The sequence below is a fragment of the Erythrolamprus reginae genome, chromosome 3, assembly GCF_031021105.1.
Source record: "Erythrolamprus reginae isolate rEryReg1 chromosome 3, rEryReg1.hap1, whole genome shotgun sequence".
In the NCBI taxonomy this organism is placed as follows: domain Eukaryota; kingdom Metazoa; phylum Chordata; class Lepidosauria; order Squamata; family Dipsadidae; genus Erythrolamprus; species Erythrolamprus reginae.
In genome coordinates, this window is record NC_091952.1 from 85,922,228 (window position 1) to 85,948,993 (window position 26,766).

Genomic DNA, 26,766 nt, shown 5'->3' on the forward strand with positions numbered 1-26,766 from the left:
TGCTCCAAGGCATTCTGTAATGTACATTGAAAGGAGCAGCATGTTAATAAATTACAGCTTTCTGTCTGGTGTAGATCAAAGTAAGCAATATTACCAATACATGTGTAGAGTCATACAGCAACTTGCCCTAGAATTGATACCCATCTTCAAAAACGGGGGGGGGGGGGGATCAGACCCAGGAAACTACAGACTGAACAGCCTAACATCGATACCTGGGAAGAATTAGAAAAAATAATTTTAAAAAACACCGAGAAACAAGTAAAGTTATAACTAATGGCACATTTTTATTAAAAATAGATCATGCCAAACCAATCTTATTTCATTCTTGACTTCAGCAAGGCGTTTGACAAAGTAGACCACAGCCTACTTCTTGGTAAACTGGGAAAATGAGGGATACTAGTAAACAGCACCACCACCAGATGGATTTGTAACTGTCTGACAAACCATATCCAACAAATAGTCCTTAATGATACTGCATCTACACAGAGGGAGATAAGCAGTGAGATACCATAGGGTTCCATCTTAGTGCAGTACTTTTCAGTATCTTCATAAATGACTTAAATGAAGGAATAGAAGAGGAACTCATCGGATTTGCAGATGACATTAAACTGGCAGGAATAGCCAACACCCCAGAAGACAAGTTCAGGATCCAAAAAGATCTTGACAAATGAATAATGTTGTCCTATCCAACAACATGAAATTTAATATGGCGAAAAGCAAGGTTTCACAACTAGGAAGGAAAAACCAAAGGCACAAGTACAGAATAGGTGAAGCCTGGCTCAAAAACAGTAACTGTGAGATGGATCTTGAAGTCCCAGTGGGCGATCACTTAAACATGAGCCACAAGTGTGCAGCAGTGACCAAAAAAGCTAATACAATTCTTTGTTGTATAAACAGAAGCATAGAATCCAAATCATGTGAAATATTAGTACCACTTTAGTACCAATTTTGGTCACCACATTACAAAAAAGTTGAGACTTTGGAAAAAGTGCAAAGATCATCAACTAAAATGATTGAAGATCTAGAGATAAAAACATATGAAGAATGGTTGCAGGGATTGTGTATGGCCAGTCTAGAAAAAAGAAGGATTAAGGATGACACAATAGCAGTATTCCAGTATTTGAGGGGCTGCCACAAAGAAGAGAGGGTTAACTTGTTTTCCAAAGTATAGGGTTTCCTGCTTGAGCAGTGGGTTGCACTAGAAAATCTCCATGGTCCCTTTCAGCTCTATTCTGATTTATTGATCAATGAGAATCAGACTTCAACATTTGTAGGTTACCACTCTGCCCATTTAAGAAATAGTTAAAAGAATTGTTGTTCAGTTGCCAAGTTGTGTCTGCCTCTTTGCAACCCTCTGTCTCCCAAAGTTTGCCCAAAGTCATGTTCATTGCATCAATCACACTATCCAACCATCTTAACCTCTGCTCCCTCCTTCTTTTCCTTTCAATCTTTCCCAACCTCAGGTCTTTTCCAGTGAGTCCTCTCTTCGCAGTTGATGGGCAGAGTATTTGAGCCCCAGCTTCAGTATCTGTCTTTCTAAATGACAGTCAATGTTGATTTGCTTTAGAATTGACTAATTTGACCTCCCTGTATCCAAGGGACTCTCTGAAGTCTTCTCCATCACCCCAATTCCAAAGCATCAATTCGTTGGCACTGAGCTTTCCTTGAGATCCAACTCTCATGGCCATACATTACTATTGGAAAAACCATAGCTTTGACTATACTGTGCAAATCCCATCGATTCCAGTTCGCGCATGCAGAAGCTTCCGGGGTGGGTGGGTGGAGCCTCATGCCACTGACACTACTGGTTCCTAGATGTGGGCCATACTGGTAGCAACCCATGGCTGATACAGATCTTAGTGAACGTTACCGAATAATTTAAGGAAGAACAATAGCTTAATGTTTTAGCTCTTATTTCTGTTCCAGTAGTCTGAGATTCAGTGCCTGGTTGATGTTAGGGTTAATAGCATTTATCTATTTTCGTTTCCAAAATCTTTGGGAAGTACAGACATCTATGCATTGTGGTCAGTACTGTGCTCGATTTAACCATATGCTTGCATATACTTTCCCTACATTTTTAACAAGATTCCTATTAATTATATAGTAACTGATAAAGATATTTTGTTTTTACAAGAGCAAGAAAGCTTCAAACACCCTTTTGTACTATGGCTACATTTATTCTGTATTCTGAATATACATAACTTTGGAAATAAGACAGGATTCATAAATGTTTTAGAGAAATAATTAGGTTCTAGCCTGAAATATCATGTAGATATTAAATAGAAACCAAGCTGCTTGGATATCCACATGTCAGATCTGATGAAGCTAAAGTGCCTCTCCTACTAATTACACCCCGCCATGTCCTTTCTCTAAAATGAATGAAATTGGAAGAGTTTCTCAGACAAGTTAAGAATTTTTAACTAAAAGGGATAAAAATAATATTAGCTCTGTCTGAGAGCTCCAATAGATAAACAAGAAAAATTCCTTTGAGGGATCTGAAATTAAAAATTAACGAAGCTATCCTAGTTATGAACAAAACTGTGCACAAACTTTTCATCTTTTTATCATTAAAATTGTATCAATCCTTTGAAATTGTTTTGTTATGGACATGCAATAGCAGATTCTAGAAAGATTATTTAAATCTAATAGTTAGATTATTTAAATCTAATTCCCCTAAAATGAAAAAGATTGGAACTTCAAACATTACTGATAATTACCTTAATTCTATTCAAAGTATATGTTATGCCTTAAACAGAGAAAGATTAGGCTTTTACAAACAGAGATACATGTAGCCTCTCCAGATTGCTTCTCCTTGAAAATTGCTTCAATGAAAAAGAGAGGAATCATCATTTCATAATTATACCTTTCAGGCAGGCTGGTCACCATTATCATGTTCCTTAGCCATTCTTAACTAGGAATTATGGACATTGGGTACCCAGTGTACCTACTTAAAAATTGGCATACCTACCCAGAACTTCCTTTCTTGGCAATTGGCTTACAACGGCTTCTTATAACCTGCTAGCAAAATCCCCCATTAGATTTTTCTCTCCCCAAGTTTCTTCCTGGTTCCACATTGCCCTTAGGTAACAGTGCAAATAGTTGGTAAATGAATCATTTTTATTTTCCCCTCTTTCCTTCGCACCTTTTGTATCACGACTGTTATAAACTTACAGCATCCGCTATAAGTCACTTTGAGTGTTTTAAGAGAAAGTCAGGTGTAAATATATAGACTGCCATCTTCTCATCTGAAATGGGAAACTTACCTGAAGGGATTTTAAGTAGATTTCCATGAAATGAAAATGCCTTTCAGATGCCGTGGTAAATCTGTCTCTCACCAAATGCACATACACACACGTTTTGCCCTAACAGTGATGTACGGCCTCATACTAAGTGCCTCTGCAAAGCACTTTTACAAAAAGCAGCTGTTGAGTTGAAGTTGAGTTTTGTAGATAGAACTATTAGCCCAGAAGTGGGTTTTTCCCAGTTCGGACTGCATCTATGGAAGTTGTAGTAATTTGGTGGCGTCGGTCACTAGAACCAACAGCGACCCAGGCCTGCCACGCACCTGAACCAGCTCTCTTGGGGGCACTATAGGCAGTGCGTCTTGGTTTTTGCTTCTGTGCACATGCAGAAGCCGGTTCTTTAGCACTGTGTGTGCACATGCGCCCATGCAAAGTGCGCACACCTGCATGGCACAGTGAACCGGCAGTGAAGAAAACCAGAACCGATCGCTGTATTAGCCCCCATATGAAAGCAGCACTAAAGATTTGAAAATACAGTGGTACCTCTACTTACGAACTTAATTCATTCTGTGACCAGGTTCTTAAGTACAAACGTTTGTAAGAAGAAGCAATTTTTACCATAGGAATTAATGTAAAAGCAAATAATGCGTATGATTGGGGAAACCACAGGGAGGGTGAAGGCCCTGTTTCCTCCCAGGAGATTCCTAGAGAGGCCCCACAGAGGCTTCTCCCCGCCTTTTCTGGCCCTGTTTCCTCCAGGAGATTCCTAGAGAGGCCCCACAGAATCTTCTCCGCACCTTTTCTGGCCCTGTTTCCTCCAGGAGATTTCTAGAGAGGCCCCACAGAGTCTTCTCCCCACCTTTTCTGGCTCTGTTTCCTCCAGGAGATTCCTAGAGAGGCCCCACAGAGGTTTCTCCCTGCCTTTTCTGACCCTGTTTCCTCCAGGAGATTCCTAGAGAGGCCCCACACAGGCTTCTCCCCACATTTTCTGACCCTGTTTCCTCCAGGAGATTCCTAGAGAGGCCCCACAGAGTCTTCTCCCCACCTTTTCTGGCTCTGTTCCCTCCGGGAGATTCTTGAGAGGCCCCACAGAGTCTTCTCCCCACTTTTTCCAGTTACAGGCTCAGGTTTATAAGTGGAAAATGGTTCTTGAGAAGAGGAAAAAAATATTGAGCACCCGGTTCTTATCTAGAAAAGTTCGTAGGTAGAGGAGTTTGTAGGTAGAGGTATCACTGTACAGTGTTCCCTCGCTTTTCGCGGGGGATGCATTCCGAGACCGCCCGCGAAAGTTGAATTTCCACGAAGTAGAGATGCTGAAGTAAATACACTATTTTTGGCTATGAACAGTATCACAAGCCTTCCCTTAACACTTTAAACCCCTAAATTGCAATTTTCTGTTCCCTTAGCAATCATTCAGATTATTACTCACCATGTTTATTTATTAAAGTTTATTAAAAAAAATATTTATTAAAGGCAGACTAAAGTTTGGCGATGACATATGACATAATCAGGTGGGAAAAAACGTGGTATAGGGAAAAAACCTGCAAAGTATTTTTTTATTAATATTTTTGAAAAACCGTAGTATAGACTTTCTGCGAAGTTCGAACCCGCGAAAATTGAGGGAACACTGTATTCCCTATTATCTGTATATGGTGGCATGTGTAATTGGGGTTGTTTTCTTTGAGCCAAGAGCTGCTAATGAATCAAAACTAATTCTAAGCCCTTTTATTACTTTAATTCAGTAATAAGATGGATAATATTTAACAAATTGAAATTTAATCCACACACAAAAAAGGTATTCTTGGTTAGAGACTGACATGTCTTTGGGATAGGTAGTACAGTATTGCCCACCCCCAATCAGATTTCCAATCTGAAAATACTTTTAGAGTCAGCTTTGTACTTAGATGTTAACAAATAAATGCTTACGCTTGTATTTCAGGTCCATCTGTTGTAGGGGGGAAATATGGCCTGCTATAATATAAAGCATCTGCAGTGGTTTATTGCTTTTGAATAGTTTTTGAATTTATTATTCTCAAAAATAGAAGTTAATTTGAAAACCCTTGAATAATAAACTCTTTCTGTTAAATAAATTATATATAAGTTATATTTATGGCATGTCGCTGAGTAGAGAATAGAAGCATGTAAATTCAGAAGTTATTTCAAATAAGAACTAAAGAACATTTGATATATAAGCATGTGTTGTATTTAATTCTGAAGCAAAGTTATGAGCCGTTATTAATAGAAATATGTAAATTCAGAAATTATTTCAAACAAGAACTAAAGAACATTTGATACATAAGCATTTGTTGTATTTAACTTTGAAGCAAAGTTATGAGCCATTATTCAACTGTTTTAGTGCTATTTTCCACTGCCCTGTTTGTGGTTTGCAAAAAATAATGCAAGAGAGTCAATCACATAATAACAATGGGTTTAATAATGTATCACATATTGATCAGACAAGAGAGGCACCAAATAATCCTAGTTCTTATTTTATTTCTGGAGTATATTTTGGCATCTAAAATTCTCAGCTTACCTGTGAGTATATATGCTAGTTCCACTTCTAGTAGAACAGAAACTGAGAGAAAATAAAACTGAAATCAGGATCTAAAATTTAAGTAAGTGATCCAGAACTTCAATGTTTCTAACATACCGTTTGTATTCCAACCAAGATAATTACATGGGTTGAGCTTTAGAAAGATAAATGAAAAAAATCTTATTGTATGTATCTTGTGCAGTGACAATAAAGATTTAAATTTGAAAAAATACAAAAATTATATCTTCTGTTCTTTCCTTAGATATGGGAGGATTTGTTCAGGTTGCATTATATCCTATAATTATCAAAGGACAAGAGAATGTCCAGAAAAGAGAAGTAAAACAATTGTCAGAATTATTACTTTCAAAATTCTTTTATATAGGGTGAATTGAACATTAATTGCAAATACAGTTTATTTTTGGATGCAAGAAAATAACTCTTCTTTTGCACTACCTTTCTGGACAATAATCCATTATTAATCTTAACTCTGTTGTCCCAAATAAATAGGAATCAGCATAAACTGTTTTGATCTTCTGTTGAATTCAGTACAATATAGACCCATATTTCATTGAAAGCAGTAGACCACCTTGTTTTTCCACTCTGGGACTGCCAGAATATAAAAGGAACAGTTCATGTTTACTAGTACTCATTGCCCAAATTGCAAAATAATAATAATAATAATAATAATAATAATAATAATAATAATAATAATAATAATAACAACAATTACTGTATTTTTCGGAGTATAAGACACTCCAGAGTATAAGACGCACCTTAGTTTTGGGGGAAGAAAATAAGAAAAGAAAATTCTGTCTCTGCCTACCAGCATCCTTTGGTATTCATCTGGCTAACATCCTGTCAGAGTGTGAGAGAGTTGAGGACTGTTTGGAAACTGAAACAATATTTGCTGTGTGAGCAACAAGGAGACAGCTAGGAGCCTGGGAGTGACTTAGCTCAATTGTTCTGTATTAAAGCTGCATGCTGTTCTGAAACTGAAACTGAAACTGAAACTCCTCTGCTTGTGTTTTGCTTGTATTTACTACTATGTTGAAAACCTGCTTTTGGTATTGTATATTTACTTCATATGTTAAATTATATATAAAGTGAACTTATTGAATTCTGCTGAATCAGTTAGTTGTGTGTATTTTCTGGATGTGATTGACACATCCTTGCAGCAAATAGCAAACAGCCAGCTCAGCTTCAGCACATTATTGCAGCCTGATTCAGCACAAGTTGCTGATTGGCAGGTGGATCAGCCTCCCGGGATACTCCCAATCAGTTGCTCCAGACCATCACCAACTCTATGCCTTGCATTTTTGGTCACATAAGGTGTATAAGGTCTTTTTGGGTGGGAAGTGCCTCTTATACTCTGAAAAATATGGTAGTTGGTTTCTAAAATTTGTTTCAAAACATCTTAAAAATCTATTAAAGGATAAAATTGACTGAATCAGGAAAAAACCCTCACTTTCTCAACAAAGAGAATGTTTCAGTTTGTTAAATTAATTCACAACACAGTGTATAGAAAAGTATATAGGCACACAAACAATGAAATGCAATCTATTTAACAAATATATTTTCTGTTACAATTTACCTAGATGGTTTTTTAGCTTAGCAGAAGCAAGCAATTTCTCCCTAAAAAGAACAAACAGAAATAGTCAAATAAACTAAATTGTGCTGTGGCTTTTTTCTGTTTTTAAACAATTATTAAAAATAAATTTTCACTCAGTGTCCCAATGTACTTTCCAGGTATCTGCAAACAATAATTTCTTCCACTTATTTATTTGTTTGTTTGTTTTGTTTGTTTTGTTTGTTTGTTTGTTTATTTATTTAATTCGATTTTTATGCCACCCTTCTCCTTAGACTCAGGGCGGCTTACAACATGTTAGCAATAGCACTTTTTAACAGAGCCAGCCTATTGCCCCCACAATCTGTGTCCTCGTTTTACCCACCTCGGAAGGATGGAAGGCTGAGTCAAGCTTGAGCCTATGCATTAAACTGCTGCTTTCCTCTTAACACTGCAACCCCACAGTGTCCCATTCTTCAAAGGGAAATAGTAGTAGTGGTATAACCAGCCACTGCTAATAGATTATCTAGGTTGGGAACAGATTGGAAAAAATAGAATAGAATAGAATAGAATAGAATAGAATTCTTTATTGGCCAAGAGTGATTGCACACGCAAGGAATTTGTCTTTGGTGCATATACTCTCAGTGTACATAAAAGAAAAAGATACATTTGTCAAGAATCATGAGGTACAACACTTAATGCTTGTCATAGGAGTCAAACAAGCAATCAGGAAACAATATTAATACAAATCTTAAGGATACAAGCAACAAGTTACGGTCATACAGTCATAAATTGGAGGAAATGGGTGATAGGAATGGTGAGAAAAAAACTAGTAGTAATAGAAGTGCAGTAGTAGTAGAAAATAGACACTTATTACAAGCAGCAACACTTAGGAGAAAAGAAGATAATATTTGTCTGCCTATTAAATTTTTGACTGCCCATTAAATCATGTCAACAGCAATGCTTGATAGCTGTTTGGGAGAATCAGGAATAAATCTCGTAAATGAAGGCAAATATACGTTCCCTAGGATTTGGCTGCAGGATCCAATTTGGGTCAATCCCCAGGACCAGAGGTTTTGTCTTCTGAGCTTTTGGACTGGACCCCATCTTCAGGGAACTTCTCTCTAGCAGAGTGCGTGCATTGGGCTATTGTGTGCTGTATTGTGTGCATGTGGTGGTTGTTGTGTGTTGCTCAGCAGACGTGCTGAGTTTATCGAGTACTTAGGAGGCAGGGGCTTGGCATCACAAGGAAACAACAGCCAACAGACTTAATAACCATCAACACCCCAAACTACATCTAAAAAGCTACACACAATCTGGTTCTGGTGACCAATCCTGCAGGAACAAATCTCTTTTTTTAATGTGCCTTCCAGTCAGCCTTGATTCTTAGCAATCAAGCAGTCAAGCTTGGAGCGATTAATATTAAGTTTGAATCTGTTGCGTGCTCTTGTGTTGTTGCGATTGAAGCTGAAGTAGTTATTGACAGGCAGGACGTTGCAGCATATGATTTTGTGGGCAATACTTAGATCGTGTTTTAGATTGTGTTCAATCCTAGGTCTAGAAAGCTTAGAACTACGATGCCTAAAACACGATCTAAGTATTGCCCACAAAATCATATGCTGCAACGTCCTACCTGTCAATGACTACTTCAGCTTCAACTGCAACAACACGAGAGCAGGCAACAAATTCAAACTTAATATTAATCGCTCCAAGCTTGACTGCAAAAAATATGACTTTAGCAATCGAGTTGTCGAAGCGTGGAACTCATTACCGGACTCAGTAGTGTCAACCCCTAACCCCCAACATTTCTCCCTTAGACTATCCACGATTGACCTCTCCAGATTCCTAAGAGGTCAGTAAGGGGCGTACATAAGTGCACTAGCCTGCCTTTCGTCCCCTGTCCAATTGTCTCTCCTTCTCTCATATCTCATATATCTTTTCTTCCTTCATATATCTTCTCTATTTTTATATCTTCTCTTTGTATATAATACTTCATGTCTATTCTTTTCAATATGTATTACGTATTGGACAAAATAAATAAATAAAAATAAATAAATAAAATAATTTACTGAACAAGCCCCTGCATTTTTGTCCCCAGCCTTTATAGAAGTGGTTTGTCATTGCTTTCTTCCTCATGGCCTCCCTGATTTCTATCGTGCCTTAACCACTACACCAAGCTAGCTCTGAAGAAATCTCTGTGTTATGGCACATAATAAAATATTTTGTGCATTCATGCTAATTAAGTAGGCAATAATATTTATCCTGAAAAATAAATGCACTGAAATGAAAGGCAATTCTACGTGCATTCATTCTGGAAAATGAACCTTTTCTCTTTTGACCTATCTGTGTATCTAAGTATGAAGAGTGAGACAGGCTAGAAATTGGCTTACATAGTAGATGTATTCATATACTGTTATTCATGATTTCTGACCAGAAATGTATTTTCAGAACATTTTTTATCTTCGGGGGGGGGGGGAGGCTGATTCTATTTGCAAACAGTTTATTCAACAAGGTGTTTACAATGCTGGTTTTCCAATGCATGTTATTTAGAATTGTTTACATCAAGAAAAAAAAACCTTAGAACACTTGAATTATTTCAGATGTATTGCTATATTTTGACAATAATGAAAGGAATTTAAAATACTGGAAATATATAGCAATACAATCCAAGAGTTGTAAACTGACAATTTATTACAATTCTTAAAGTGAAAAATAGAACCCTCAGAAACCTGAATGTAGAAGACCATATATTAGTAAACGAGTTTATTCAAAACGGTAAAGACTATCTGTAGGAAATTAAATGAAAAACTGTAATTCTAGGTGTGCCTCCTGTATTAAATGTTTATGAATTTATAACATTCCAACTTCTGTCTTCTGTTGTTCTTCATGAACTAGGCAAAACTCTACAATCTAAGCCAGAGGTCCTCAAATGCCAGCAACCGGTCGGTACAAAAAGGAAAACTCCATCTGCAGAATGCAGGCAGTTTGCAAAACCACACAGCCTCGTGGTTTTGCATGTTGCCTGGTACCCAAAAAGGTTGAGGGCCACTGATCTAAGCTGCTTGCCTCCTTCACAGCTCCTGGCCATTTCTGAAGCCATCTTTACAAATTCCTCTGTGTATAACGGGATTATCAATGGGGACAGGTTGGTGGTACCGATGGACCAATCTAGGCCTACCATAGAACTTGACTGGTTGTTCCCCTCTTTCTTGCCTTCTGCATTTGGGAAGATAAAGCTCATTGTCTGGCCCTTTGTGGGTTGGTCCAGCCATTTATATCTTTTCCTTTATTACCCTTTGACTGATCCCCATTCTATTTCTGTGTTTTCCCAGATGTTTGCAAGTACAGATAGTCTATGTTCTCTCCATTAACATTAACACAGGCCTATTCTCTCCCCGGCCCCCAGCTCATTGTTACTTTGATGCTACAATAAATAAGTAATGGGAATAAAAAAGTATCAGCCTTTTGGGGTGGATCAGACCAACAAATCAATTCCCCAAGAAAATTAGAACTGCACAGTTGTACCTGTACTTACGAAATTAATTCTTTCCATGAACAGGTTCTTAAGTAGAAAAGTTTGTAAGAAGAAGCAATTTTTCCCATAGGAATCAATGTAAAAGCAAATAATGTGTGCGATTGGGGAAACCACAGGGAGGGTGGAGGACCTGTTTCCTCCCAGGAGATTCCTAGAGAGGCCCCACGGAGGCTTCTCCCCACCTTTTCCGGCCCTGTTTCCTCCCAGGAGATTCCTAGAGAGGCCCCACAGAGGCTTCTCCCTGCCTTTTCTGGTTACAGTTTCGGAGGTTTGGGTTTGTAAGTGGAAAATGGTTCTTGAGAAGAGGCAAAAAAAATCTTGAACATCCGGTTCTTACCTAGAAAAGGGTGGGGAGAAAAAGCACAATCAGATTACCTTATCTCAAGAAAGTGCTAATGTGGAACATCTGTCTATGACCTGATGGACATAATCAAGTAGAGTGGTACCTCTACCTACAAACGCTTCTACTTATGACCTTTTCTAGTGACTCAAGGAGAACCCTGCCTGAGTCTTTTCCAGATATTATCTTGATTCCCAAGACTTCAGGAAAGTTTCAGTCCTTCTTTATTTATATAGCAATTCCTGTCTATTTATCTTAAGGTCAATTCCCTGATTCCCTAAACAGCAGGGGTAAAATGCTCCCGGTTTGGATGTGCCTGCCAGTCGGCAGAGAGCTAATAGCAATCACAGCGTGAGACTTCCCCTACCTCCCTGGATGTCACCATTTGGTTTCTTTTACTCTCTGTGCATGCACAGAACATTTTGTTCATGCTCAGAGAGTAAAACAACACAAATGGCCTTGTCCGGACATGTGGGTGAAGCCTCACACTGTGATCGCTACCGGCTCTCCAATGACCAGCAGGCATACCTGAACTGGGAACATTTTACCCTTGCTATACAGGTAATCCTTGACTTACAATCATTCGTTTAGTGTCTGTTTGAAATTATAAAAGTACTGAAAAAGTGATACATGACTGCTTTTCATACTTACAAATGTTGCAAAATCCCCATGGTCACATGATCAAAATTCAGGGGCTTGGCAACTGGCATATATTTATATATTTTGATGAACTATGGATGAACTCAATGGGAGAAGCCACATTCAGTTAACAATTATATGATGCACTTAACATCTGCAACTTAACAACTGTGGTAAAAAAAAAAGGTTGTGAAATGGGGCAAAACTCACAACCACCACCTTGCTTAGCAACATAAATTTTGGGCTCAATTGTGATTGTAAATTGAAGACTACTTAGACTAGATGGTTTTTTGTTCTTGCCTACTTCCAGAATAAGTATTAATTTTGCAGTACTGAAGAACTGATGATTGAGATTCACAGAAGCAATGAAATTCCATTCTCAGCCTTCTGAGATGGGTAAAATGAGGACTCGGATTCTTGGGAGCAATAGGCTGACCGCTTAGAGAGGGCTGTAAAACAGTATACAATAGTACCTCTAGATACGAGCTGCTCCACATGCGAGTATTCCAAGTTACGAGCCGCGACACGAGCGAAATTTCTGTTCAATACCCGAGCTCAAATTCGGGATACGAGCCGAGCTTCCACTAGGTAGCGCAAGAATCTCCTTGCTTCCAGTTATCTCGGCGCGAAAAACAAAGTCTAAAGGCATTCGTTCAAGATGCGAATTGATCGACTTACGAGCTCGGGTCTGGAACGAATTAAACTCGTATGTCGAGGTACCACTGTATAAGTCTAAGTGCTATTGCTATTCCCTGAAATTTTGTATCTATATTCCAACATGCCTACACTGCAGCTAAACGTCTTTTAAAAAGAGGTGTGTGGAGGAGGGAGCCTTTGCAATACAATAGACTCAGAAAAAGAAAGATATAAGAGTATAACCTATTCAAATTATAGTCACCTAAAAATGCAAGGATAGAGGAAAGCTAGTTTGCAAAAATGGTATCCAGAAGACTTCATCGGATTTCATTTCCTTTATGAGTCACCAGTGAATCAACTGAAAGAATAGCAGCAGGAAAGTGGAAGGATGAAATAATCAGAGGCAGAAACCTAGTGCTGAGATGAGGGGAGCATGCAGGATGCTGTAATCAAATAGTGCTGGGGGTATGTTAGATGGGAATGAAATGTGATAGATCAATCACTTGGAAATGCTTAAGATTGCTTAGAATAGAAATAGTATCTTTGAAGCAGAGCTTCAGAACATAGGCAGGGCTTATATTTCTGATGGGCTGAGAGTTGGTGAAGAATGATATCTGTTCCTGTATTCGAGTAGCGATGGGTGGCCCATAGTTGTGATGGGACTTGGCCAAATTTTAAATCAGATATTTTTTACTTTAGGCTTAAACCCTGTTGTTGCACAGTTCCATTCACTTGCATGACAAAAATAATAATAATAATAATAATAATAATAATAATAATAATTATTATTATTATTATTATTATTATTATTATTATTATCATCTGTTCGCAACAATGTGAAGTCAGAGTTGCCAGTTCTCTAGTCCTGGTATCTATATGCAAAACGCTCTTCCCAAAAATGTAGGATGTCATAATGCATTGGTGAATATAGATGAAACCAAGGACAGTATTGTGGCCTTTTGCAATTGATAGATGGATTTTTTCTTTTTCTAACTACTGACCAAGATTTTTTCGTATGGCACCCAATATGTCGATAACAACTGGAATCACCATAGCTGGTTTATGCCATAATCTTTCAGTTTCAATTTTCAGATCTTGCTACTTCATGTTCCTCTTCAATTCTTTTATCTTTTATTCTACTATCCTCTGGTATTGCCACATCAATTTATCCACCATTTTTACTTTCAACCACAATTATGTCAGATGTATTATCAGCTAAGACATTATCAGTCTGTACTTAAAAACCCCATAATATTTTCACCTGCTCATTGTCAACTTCTTTTTCAACAATATTCCTACCAATTTTTTGTAACTTGTATAATTATAATTATAAAATCATATTTTTTTTACAGATGTTCCAGTGAATCAGTTTGGACAACTGTATTATGCCATTGATTATCATCAGTTTGTGCCATCTTGCATGACCAGAGTATATGATCTACTGTTTCTTTTACTTCTTTGCACAATCTGCATTTTTAATCATTTAATTTTTCAGTTCTGGCCTTGATTGCATTAGTTCTAATAGCTTGGTCTTGCCAAAGTTAAGCCTTCGATTTCTTTTTGTTTAATGTTCCAATTATAAGCCATTGCTAGATTTTACCTTTATCCACTTTCCTCCAGATCTTTTGCAGAAGTTGACCATATAATGCTTTTCTTTACCAGAATTCTGTTCAGACCTTTTTTTTAACACTGTTTTGATATCCACTCTTTGTTTCCTGTACATTTAGTAACTTCCAGTCTTTAATTTGCATCAGTGCTTGTTCTTGGCTGTCTTTTACATGCACACTTTTGTTCTCTGATAGTTTGGATGATGATGATGGTGATCTGTCCAATTAGAAAAATATTTCGTCTAGGACTTTTATAATTATTTGGATTATTACTGTTACTGCATTGTTAAAAAGGAACAAATAAATTATTTTAATTTATTTCTTAATTTATGTTTATATGTATGTATGAAACTTTATTTATTTTAGAAGTTTAAATGTACTTAAATGTATTTACATTTTTCTCTGATTGGGTATACGTATTATAGGCAGGTGAGATGAAGGACTTTCATTAAATGGTATATTTAAAAACTGAGGAATAGTAAAACGTTAAAATGTATAATCCCCAAGGACAGTCAGTGAGAAAGTGTGGAATGGGTTTTTTACTCCCAATGCCAAAAATTATCTATTTTGGGGAAACCTAGAACTCAGAAAGCAGAATTTCCTAAAGAGGGATGGATAGAAGCACTAGAGAAGTAAATAGCTGGGGTTTACTACCTTTTAAAAACTGGGATGAATCTTGAAGCTTTCTGAACTATTATATATGGTTTCTTCCTGCATAGAAAATACCAGCCAGCCATTCTCCCATGTTTATGAACATCATAATCAGATCTGTTAAACACCAAGTCTTCTTTCGTAATCAAATTGAGCAACCAGCACACATTTTTAGGTTTTCTCTTGCTGACTTCCTTTTTTCCCCTTCATATACATTGTCCTTTAAGCAACATTGAGTACTCACTGTAACCAGTAGATTATTAAGATCTTAAATTCAATTACCATTAGACTGCCATTATAGAAATCCTCAAATGATTGGCCCAAATGGTCCTGTTCTACTGTACAACCACGCAAAAAAACCTGTGTTTCAATTAAAAAATGTTTCAATCAAACATTCCTCTTGTTTTGACACTGTCTGAATGATGTGGGCTTAGCTGTTTAAAGAAATGTATAAATGTTGTATATATCTTTCGTGGTTAAAAACAAACAAGTTTGCTTTTGGAGGTAGTCCTTGCCCAACGACCATTCATTTAGTGACTGTTCAAAGTTGCAACAGGGCTAAAAAGAAGTGTGACTTACCATCAGCCTTTTCATCTGTCATAGCATTCCCACAGTCGTGTGACTGTAATTCAGACTGTTGGGTATTTATGAAAATCCCAGCATCCTATAGTCACATTTAAGATCTTCCCAGCTGATTTCTGACAAATAAAGCCAACAGGGAAAAGACACAATTTGTAGTCATGCGATGCCTTATTTAATTATTCTGTGAGCCACCCCGAGTCTTCGGAGAGGGGCGGCATACAAATCTAATAAATAATAATAATAATAAATAATATTCTACCACTTAACAATAAACTTATAGGGCCCCTAGTGTGGTTGTAAGTCAAGGACTACTTGTACTTTTAACTCCATCGCTATCTTTTCTTAACATTGATTTGAAAGAATTAAAAAAAATATTTAGTGAGAAAAAGACTGGGTTTCATTGGTTGCAGGCTCTTCTAGAGGACCCAGTCCCTTAACAATGGGTGCCCAAGACACCCTCCCTGTAGCTGCAGCTTTCACTGAAACTGTCAATGCATACTTCAAAGGAGCCGATCCTAACAAGTAAGTGTTGTGCTCTTTCTTCTCTTCCTCTTCTCATTTAATTGGCAATCCAGGATTGGATTTATACCACCAATTTCCTTTGGAATACTATTCGTTCACTACGGCCAAACTACGGCCCGCGGGCCACATGCGGCCCGCTGAGGCCATTTATCCGGCCCGCGGATGAGTGACAGGAGCACATCTAATTTTCCATGAATAAAATGTGGTATTTTGTTAGTAACTAATATCAATCATCAAAAAAGTTGCAAAGGGTTTTTTTCTAATTTTGTCATCCAGTTATATTCATTTTCTTTTAATTAAATTCCCTCCTCAAAAAAGTACGACACCAATTATATTTCTAAATTATTAACCATTATGCCAAAGTGCTTCCTTCTTTCTTTATACATTTTTCTATAAGCCAAGAAAACCTTGTATAGCCAATCAGATGTTAACAAAAGAAAATTAAAAACAAAACATAAACATATATGAATTTCAGACTTCTCCCCCCCCCCCTCTAAATAGTACATTCCAATTTTGTTTTTTACTTTAAAATAAGGTATGTGCAGTGTGCATAGGGATTTGTTCATAGGGTTTTTTTATAGTCCGGCCCTCCAACAGTCCGAGGGACAGTGAACTGGCCCCCTGTGTAAAAAGTTTGGGGACCCCTGCTATATAGCAACAAATCTAGAGAAAATGTTTACCTTTGTCAGACCCATATGTTGGGAGGGGGAAATGTAGAATGGCATTTGGGACATGATATTTTTTTTTAAAAAAAAAAGACAGTCCTTTAAATTATAGTTTCCAAGATTAATTATATTCTTCCTAATGCTACTCATTTTCTCAAAGTTCTTAATATACCCCTTAACATCCAGGCATTAATATGCCACTTAATTCTTCAAATATCCGCTAATATCTAGGGATGACAAATTAGGACCTAATGTACTTTCAGATGAGTAGGAGATAATGAACTGTATTAGAGATTTTCTCTTACTCCTCCTACCCCAATGCTATCACAATTTTCCAATGCTCAGGAGCTGGAAATAGAAGAGAAGAGCCATATTTCTCCTTCTGTCTTCTATCCTTCCTGGAAAGTACACACTGAAATTCTACTCTATGCAACTCCAGATTCAACCCAAAGATAGTTTCCTTAAGACTCCTCCAGATTTCAAATACTAAATCTAGAAAATTTACAACTACAACTACGTCATCTCCGAACTGATTTAACTGTTGTTCACAAAATCATATATCATAATGTACTCCCTGTCAGTGACTACTTCACCTTTAACAACAACAACACAAGAGCATGTAATAGATACAAACTGAATGTAAATCGCTCCAAACTTGACTGCAGAAAATACGATTTCAGCAATAGAGTGGTCACCACCTGGAACTCATTACCTGACTCTGTTGTTGCTCCCCCTAACCCCAAAATCTTCAACCTTATATTATCTACAATTGACCTCTCCCCTTTTCTAAGAGGTCTGTAAGGGGCGTGCATAAGTGCACTTATGTGCCTAATGTCCCTGTCCTACTGTCTTATTATTCTTTCTATTACTACGTTCTACTTACATTATGTTATGTTAATATGTACTATAATACTATACTTGTTTGACAAATAAATAAATAAAATAAAATAAATAAATTTTATACCACATTTTCAGAATCACTAAAACCAGCAGAAATAGGCCCTATATTATAACCTTTCATCTTTAGGACAGATATCAGTTCTGTTCATGCTAATGTAGATACTCATGAAATTCAGAGGACTATAATAAATCAAAGTGTAGCCTCAGATATTTTTCCTTGCCATTGATCTTGCTTCCTAAAAACTGCTTTCTAAAACATTTTGACTGCATTTTGTAGTCATTTTTTTAAAAGATGAAAATTGTGGCTATAGCTCAGTTTGTAATTCTGACATATTTGAAGAACTTGCATCCTTTTTAACAGTAGCACAAATTTCTGAACACCATTTGTCATGTTTCCAAGTGAGTATATGATAGATTAAGTTTATATGGATGTCTGAACTGAAAGTAGAATATGTTGAAAATAAGAAATCAAACTATACATTGATATGTTTTGATTCAAAATCCGCTAGTTGTACATAATTTGTGTGCTTTTTTTTTTTCCTCTGCCTGCCATTCTTTTGATTCTGAAGATGTATAGTAAAGATTACCGGAGAAATGGTGCTGTCATTTCCTGCGGGAATTACTAGACATTTTGCCAATAACCCCGCTCCAGCTGTTCTAACATTTCGTGTGACAAATTACAACAGATTGGAACATGTTTTGCCAAATCCTCAACTTCTTTGCTGGTAAATATCATTGTAATACTTTTTTTTTACAGGAAACAGTAATTTTTGCAAGTTTTGCATAAGACATGTTTTTGGCTTATGTTATTGATTTATTAATTAATTTTTAAATTGCATTGAAACCTTTTTTTTCCTGTTCTTTGAAAAGGCTTCCAAATCAAACTGACTCTAGTGTAATACTCAGGTTAAGTTAAATCTAGTTTTTTTTAAAAAGCATGAACATTATTTCAATAGAACGGAACAATAGAATTCTTTATTGGCCAAGTGTGATTGGACACACAAGGAATTTGTCTTTGGTGCATATGCTCTCAGGGTACATATAAGAAAATATACACGTGTCAAGAATCATGAGGTACAACACTTAATGATTGTCATGGGTGCAAATAAGCAATCAGAAAACAATATCAATATAAGTCATAAGGATGCAAGCAACAAGTTATAGTCATAAGTGGGAGAAGATGGGTGATAGGAACAATGAGAAGAGTAATAATAATTCAGCCTTAGTAAATAGTTTGACAGTGGTGAGAATTATTTGTTTAGCAGAGTGATGGCATTAAGGAAAAAACTGTTCTTGTGTCTAGTTGTCTTGGTGTGCAGTGCTCTATAGCATCATTTTGATGGTAGAAGTAGGAGTTATGTCCAGGATGCAAAGGGTCAGTAAATATTTTCACAGCCCTCTTTTTTGACTCATGCAGCATACAGGTTCCCAAAGGAAGGGACAGTAATTGTTTTTTCTGCAGTTCTGATTAGAATCAGAAGAAAACAATCCGTCACCCCAAGAGACTGTGACATGGGCCTGTCGCAGGGGTGGGCAGCAGGCAGGACAGTGGACCGCAGTTCCACCGGTGGAAATGAAGCTGTGTGCTTCCCCTCCCATCCTCTTCCTCCTCCTCGGGAAGCGGCAGGGTGACCAGCACTGGCAGGAATTGCAGGGGGCCCATTTCCTCCCCCCTCTTTTCTCAACAGCTGATCAGCACCCATTCACCTAGCTACCCTGCCTGAGGCAGGAGCAAAGGAGAGCATGGGAAATTGTCACCCAGAGAGACACTGGTGAGGTTGTAAGTCGAGGACTTAACAGTTCACTTGAACAATAATGATCATTCAAGCCACTCCCATCTGGTCACAGATGTTGGGGTTTTAGATATGTTTTATTTTAATATTAGATTTGTCTCACTGTTATATTGTTTTTGTATTACTGTTGTGAGCCGCCCCGAGTCTTCGGAGTGGGGCAGTATACAAATCTAATAAATAATACTAATAATAATGGCCGGCAAGCCACTCCTAGCCAGTCACATGACCATCAAGCCACACCCACAAAATAAGCCACACGCACAGTGTGGCAGTAAAAATTTTGGCTGCCCATTACTGGTCTGTCGGTCTTCTTTACACTACTAGATCACACATTGTGGTGTTTATTTTCCCTAAAGAGAAATTCTGCAGCTGGAATTAACTATAACTTTAATACAAAACTGACAAATATTTTGTATTGATGCAAAAGGCCTGTGTTCCTCCTGCTTTAAATCAATGCAGTGACAGCACTCATGCTGATGCCAACACAAAGGAGTTCTGGGTAAACATGCCAAATTTGATGACTCACTTGAAGAAAGTGTCTGAGCAGAAACCCCAAGCAACATACTATAATGTGGATATGCTTAAATACCAGGTATGAGCTCCTTTCTGATCTTTCAGAGTCTCTAATCATAGACACTATAATCAAGTATAATTTTTTCCTCTGTGTGTCCGATGGCGCATAAACATACTAAATGTCCTTTCTCTCTTGCAAGGTATCAACGCAGGGTATTCAATCTACTCCACTGAATCTTGCAGTGAACTGGCGGTGTGAACCCACAAGCACAGATCTACGCATTGACTACAAGTATAATATAGATGCAATGACTACACCAGTAGCTTTAAACAATGTGCAGTTCCTCGTTCCTATCGATGGTGGAGTGACAAAACTGCAAGCTGTGCTTCCACCTGCCATTTGGTATGAACCAGAGGTGTCCCTTGCCTCTTTCTTATTCCATCAGTGCACTTTCTTGGTAACTGAAGTTGAGCAAAACCTTTAGGGAGCTTGAAATAGTCTTGCCAGTAATGGGCTCTGCCCCGATGGGGGGGTATGCAGTGGGGCTAGTTAAGTTTATGCACTATTTATTGAATACTTAATAGTTTTTATTGTCTTTCCTTTTCCAGTACCTTAGTATGATCCTTAATTACTTTTTAAAATGGAAATAATTAAGTAGTATGTTTTTACCCATAAACGCTTTAATCATTTTAATCATTATCTAGAACGGAATTTTTATAGCATTTAAAGAAAATTGAGCTGCTGGCCTAATCTGTTATCATACTGAATCTTGTGGGCTAAATGTTACTATGCTCAAATAATAATTCTGCCTATCATTGTGGCTATTCAAATAATGTGACTTAATCAACTGAAAGCACCTATTTGAAAACTTATCTTGGTCGGTAAGCCACTCCCACCCAGTCACATGACCATTAAGCCACACCCACAAAATAAGCCACACCCATAATGTGACAGTAAAAAAATTAGGGTTGATACTTTGTTTTACTGTATATTCTAGAATGGAATACAATTTTGCTGGAAATGTTCTTCAGTGTTCTCTATTTTGAGCAATTTTTCCGACCCTTTCAGGAATACTGAACAACAAAGGATATTGTGGAGAATTCCTGATATTTCTCAAAAATCTGAAAATGGAGGTAAACATACAAGTTTATATTCCTGGTAAAACTTTCTTTGTCTTTCATCATTCTTTGACTAATCACTCATATCTTTCCAGTTAGTCTAGTAGTTAAGATATTAAACTTGAAATAGAACAGAATAGAAAGCATAGAAAACATATAATGTATACAAACAATACAACGTTGTTATATAATTCAAAAATATACAGTGGGACCTCTACCTAAGAATGCCTCTACTTACGAACTTTTTTATATAAGAACCAGATGTTCAATATTTTTTTGCCTCTTCTCAAGAACCATTTTTTACTTACAAACCCGAGCCTCCAAAGCTATAACCAGAAAAGGCAGGGAAAAGCCTCCATGGGGCCTCTCTAGGAATCTCCTGGGAGGAAACAGAGCCAGAAAAGGTGGGGAGAAGCTTCTTTGGGGCCTTTCTAGGAACCTCCTGGGAAGAAACAGGGCCGGAAAAGGTGGGAAGAAGCCTCTGTGGGGCCTTTCTAGGAATCTCCTGGAAGGAAACAGGGCCTCCATGCAGCCGTGGGCTATTAGCTGGAATGCTAAATTGTGCTCCCCGCCACGGCTCGTAAGTGCTTGTGGGGCCAGCACAATTTTGCTTCTGCACCTGTGGAGGTAGCAAAATCGCGCAGGGAGCTGCTGGTGCACCTGTGTTTCTGTGAGGTTTTTTTGCTTCCACGCATGCCGAAACATGGGCGCACCTGCAGCTCCATGACCAATTTTGCTACCTCCACAGGTGCAGAAGCAAAATTGCACGGGCCCCGCAAGCACTAATGTGCTGCAGCAGTGAGCACAATTTAGCGTTCCAGCTAGTAGCCCACTGCTGCCTCCACCCTCCCTGTGGTTTCCCCAATCGCACACATTATTTGCTTTTACATTGATTCCTATGGGAAAAATGGCTTCTTCTTACAAACCTTTCTCCTTAAGAACCTGATCACCGAATGAATTAAGTTCATAAGTAGAGGTACCACTGTATTTATAGGTTGAACAATTATCTTTGTAACACCTAGTTAACAATTTTGCTAACATTAACTAAAACAGAACCCTAATTGAACAAGCCAATATTATCTGAGTGTCTATAGATATAAAAAATAACTACTGTTATTACTAACAGGAGATATAGTTAATATTTTTGAATCTTGGACTGATTCCATCATACCAGACACTTTAGCCTGTTCCAAAGGTTTCAATCATAGCTTCGTTTACCACAGTAGTAACTTCTTTGAAAATTTATACTAATTCAAGACTATTAGATTCATCCAGTGTATCTGAGATAAATTCTGAATTCCAAAGATACCCTAGATTAGTTCAAGGGCTTCCAAACTTGGCATACTGACTGTAGAATTCTGGGATTGAAGCCCACAAGTCTAACAGTTGTTAAATTTGGAAACCCCTAGGTTAATTAAATACCCTGCTGTTTTGCAATTTAGAGTAATTTAATTTCATCAAGTAGTGGCTCAAATAGCTTAAAACATAATTTGCAATATTTGAATGATTTCAATATTTGCAATGATTTAAAGCTTGAATACTTTAAGTTGCCCATGTCTTTTTTTAAAAAAAAATTACAAGATGGTTTCAAACTTCAATTATCTCAGAGCATATGTTTGCCATGTGAAAAGACTAGGATGCAATCCAAATCTAATGTTACACCAGTATTTTACTAATGGCCCTTCTATAGTCTAGGCACAAAATTGCATTGTCTTCTATATTAATGAATTTTAATGAATTTTCTGTTTGAAGGGGTGGGTTCCTTGCTTGCACGATTCCAGTTATCTGAGGGACCAAGTAAACCTTCACCCCTGGTTGTGCAGTTCACCAGCGAAGGGAGCACTCTGTCCAGCTGTGATATTGAACTTATCGGAGCTGGGTATCGTTTTTCACTTATAAAAAAGAGATTTGCGGCAGGTAAGGAAAAGATAAATTCTATTTTCCTAAGGTAATATTAATGATAATGGTAAGACTATCTCAGATTGTCCAATAGAAAAAAATGCCAAATTCAGTCTAAACATCTTAGACCAACAATAATTATTATTATATCAACAACAACAAGAATTGGGTTATTAGATGCAATAGATATTGTTCTGCCGGGCTCTCTGGTAGGAGCCTCCCGAAAATTCAAGGGTACAAATTGCAGATACACACACATTTGAAAATTCAAAACAATGTTCTTTATCACAAAATTCAAAATAAACTAAGCACTCTTTTTGTATTGCAAAGAGCACTCGTCCCAAGACAACCAGGTAGTCTGTACAATTTCCCTTAAGCAGTCATTAAGTACTTAGCTAGCAGCTGTGAAGAAACTTCACACCCCTTCTTCGTCCAGTGAAGTCACACACACACACACACACACACACACACACGTTGCTCTGCTTTGGTTTCAAAGGCGTGAAAAATCAACAAAGTCCAGAAAACAGCAACACATGATTCCTGAAGAACTGCGATCAGATACTCTTTCACAACAGCCAAACCCACACGCTGCTATTTATAGCAGCAGCCCTAATTACTGGAGCCCCACCCAACCACAGGTGGCCTCATTTTCTCTTGTAATAATCCTTCAGTTGTTGTCTCCTATGCATCACTCTACGCATGCGTGGATGTGTGATTAATTCTTGTTCAGAATCCAAGGATGATACAGATGATTGATCTCCTCCTGGTCTGTCTGCCAAACTCCCCTCTTCCCTGTCACTCATGTTTCCTTTGTCAGAGGAGGCTTCATCGGCAGATTCCATCGGGAGTAAAACAGGCCTGTGGCATGTGGATGTCTCCCCCACATCCACCTGTACATTCCTTGGGGCAGGAGCTGGGCAAGAGCTAACCACAACAGATATGGTTCAGTGTCTTATGCACCTAGTCATCAAGGTGTTAGAAGGTGCCAGGTCAAATCTACCAATTCAGGATTTCATGAACAATGACAGCTACATATTTTAGTTCATAATTCAGGCATCAAAACAAGTCAATCAAACATTGAACTCCACATTTGCAGGCAAAGAATGCAATTTCTCTTTCTTGTTTATTTTTCCATTTGTCTTCTCGTGAATTTCTTCTCAGTCTGTTAAGCAGATGAGAGAGATAATTAAAGAATGAAGTTATTATCAGATTGTTGGTTGATTATATGTTTCAACCATGTTCAGTAGTTTAATATATTAATCTTATACAATTTGCTGAAGCAGTCCAATGTTCACTGTAATTCCAGTTGTGTGTGAACTAGAACTTTGTCAACTTAATGTCGTAGATAAAGGAAGGATACCATGTGGAGAAATGTGGACAGGTTACATCTTGACCATTTTTATCTAAGACATTTATTTGCCCCCCAGAGGCGGAGTAAAGACGCTGAGACATATATTGTGGATTAAGGGTCATTTATTAATTATCATAAATTTAAATGACTTTAAATAAATTTAAATACGTAACTTTGAATATTTAATTCAAAACAGATTAAGGACCTGCAGAGCCAAACTAACGGGGCGGAAATTCCTACCATAACATTCCTTGGCAACATTGGGCAAGAACTCCTTGCTGAACCAGGTGGAGGTACCACCTTCACCTGGATTAAACCACGCCCCTTCGTCGTGTGGGAGGAATTCACCCTCCAATCCCCGGGGGAGATTGGATCCGATGATTCCCATGGGCATCCCCTCTCCAATCCCCGACGTTGCTCAAACCTCTAGTTCCTGGAGAGAGGCGGTCCATCACCCTTAAAGAATGCCCGAAAGGAGCATGCGCAGTTGCTTCTAATTGCCCATTTCCGCCCCCAACCTGCCAAACCCCAGTGACCAAAGTGAGGCCTATTTAAACAACTAAAAGCGCCGCACCCCCTAACCAATCCAGTCCGCACCGTCAGTGTGGAATAGGCGAAAAACGTATCTTTTGTTACTGGTTTTAGTCTTGTTTGCTTGATACGTACCCCCTCCCTGCCCCACAGAGGCAGGGATCTAATTTTTTAGTTTTTGCTTCTTTCTTTTCTGAAATGTAAATGTCCAGAAACACCTGGAATTGTGTAGCCTCCAAACTTTATATGAGTAAATACATAAATAAGAAAAAATCTATTCTCCTTCCTCTACAATGAAGTTCATGTTTCATAATGGTCTCATCAACTAGTTAGACCTAATTTTGATTTAATTGGTAATATATTTAGTTAATAATGGTGTGTTTATAAAAAATAAATCTAGGCTATACAATTGTCATTAACTTTCCTTTTAACATGCCTTTAATCATTTTTACAGGAAAGTACCTGGCAGATAACTAACCGAAGTATATGCAAGTATGTTGAAAATCCTTATAGCTGAGGACTGCAGTGGTTGGATAGTTTTTATATGCTGTTGAGGGGAAACTAACTGAATCCTGTATTCAGGACATTTCTGTTGAAGGCATCAGCAATTCAACACTTCTCTCTCAGAAAATGCCATGTTGATCAGTCCTACAGTATTTACTTCTAGATGTAATATTGTTCATGTTTTAAATTGTAATTATTGTATTTGTAAATTGTACTCATTCTAGTAAGGCTGTATTTTGGCAGTTAGACACTTGAGTTTTAGCATTTTATCGTTCAAGAAATGGGTGTAATTTAAACCGTGACATATATAAATTTAATAGTAGTAATGCTGAATGAGACAAGCTTTCAGAGGCAGATGCATTTTGTCAATGTATACAATTTGAACACAATGCTAACCGCTGTGAGAAAAGGAGTGCCTCAAAAAGAATGTCAAAATTAGCTCACCTGCAAATTCTTTGGTTATTTTTTTTTTCAGTTGATAGCGTATGTCATACAAATATAGTCACATAAATAAACAGATATGACTTTAAGTATCTAATTGGTTTAACTTAGGAACATCTCAGAGTAAATTGTTGAGGTGAATATGGTACAAATGTAGTTTTTCAGCGTTAAACATTCCCATCATGTCTGAAATAAGTTTTAAAAGGGGATGGGGTGGGTGGGAAGACACTTTTGGATAACCTATTAGAACCTGTGGCTGAGATAAAGCTTGTATTGAGATAGTTGTTTCTTTTTGTTAGTCTAACATGAGTGAACATGAAGGTAAAGGAAGAGCACAATGGTTTAGAAATATTTCTGCTATGCAAGCTCTATGCAGCCTTCCGTATCCTGGTTCTTTGCAATTAAGCTGGGCATCAGCTGGCATGCAAGCACCAGTTTGGGAAGCCTGGCATAGAAAAAAGGAAGGAAAGCACAGAAAAAAATAGCAAGGCGCACTTCATACTATTTCCCACTACACCTGGTACAAGGGGAAGCTGACTAACAAATAACCAGCAACGAAGAGAAATCCTGTGATGGTGGTTTTATTTTTTACCTGAGACAAGCCTCTGGTTTCATGGATATGCTTGTTTATTTTTACAGGACAATTTGCATGCCAAAAATTGGCTCTGACCAGCATTGGGTTCTTCAACTAGATTTTAATTTATGTGTAAGTTAAGAAGCATCTGTGAGTGTGTGCGTCTTGTGCACACACATTACACAGATATCATCCATACATATCAAGATTTGTAGCCTGGCCAATTTGAAAGCTAAAAAGCTAAAAAAAAAAAAGGAAAGAAAAGAAGCCAGTTGACCAGCATAGAATAGGTGACAAAATAATTGCTGAATTTTTGTTTTCATTCTTTAAACACCAGGATACTCTACTTCAAACAAGTTTCAAGTTGCTAGTCAGTGTTACATTGCTTAGGGTCTGAAAAAGCAAAAGATCTGATTCTCCACTGCTAATGTACTAGATGTGTTATAAATGCTGCACATCTATTTGTTCAAATGGTACCTGAACCGTAGCTGAATGCAGTAGGAATAAGGAATACTGTACAGTATAAGAAGTCATTTTAAAGAGGTGCACAGTATCTGCTCTGCTATTTTCTGTGCTTACAATTAGTATTTTTATAAACTGTAGTCTAACTAGGTTGGCATCCAAC

At 37.6% G+C, this 26,766-nt stretch overlaps 1 protein-coding gene across 20 annotated transcripts in view; it reads left to right on the forward strand.

Moving 5' to 3' along the window:
- Positions 1-25,656, forward strand: part of SGIP1 (SH3GL interacting endocytic adaptor 1) — a 161,951-nt gene extending 136,295 nt beyond the window's left edge. For 10 of the 20 annotated variants that reach the window (XM_070746094.1, XM_070746098.1, XM_070746093.1 and 7 more), the window contains 7 exons: positions 15,740-15,851; positions 17,986-18,141; positions 19,669-19,801; positions 19,923-20,125; positions 20,792-20,856; positions 22,594-22,758; positions 25,077-25,177. In XM_070746094.1, coding sequence (XP_070602195.1) covers positions 15,740-15,851; positions 17,986-18,141; positions 19,669-19,801; positions 19,923-20,125; positions 20,792-20,856; positions 22,594-22,758; positions 25,077-25,099 — 857 coding nt within the window. In that variant the 3' untranslated portion in view covers positions 25,100-25,177. Of the gene's footprint in view, positions 1-15,739; positions 15,852-17,985; positions 18,142-19,668; positions 19,802-19,922; positions 20,126-20,791; positions 20,857-22,593; positions 22,759-25,076 lie in introns of all 20 variants that reach the window. The other 10 variants (XM_070746112.1, XM_070746109.1, XM_070746100.1 and 7 more) reach the window with 1 other exon arrangement.
- The last annotated feature ends 1,110 nt before the right edge of the window (positions 25,657-26,766 follow it).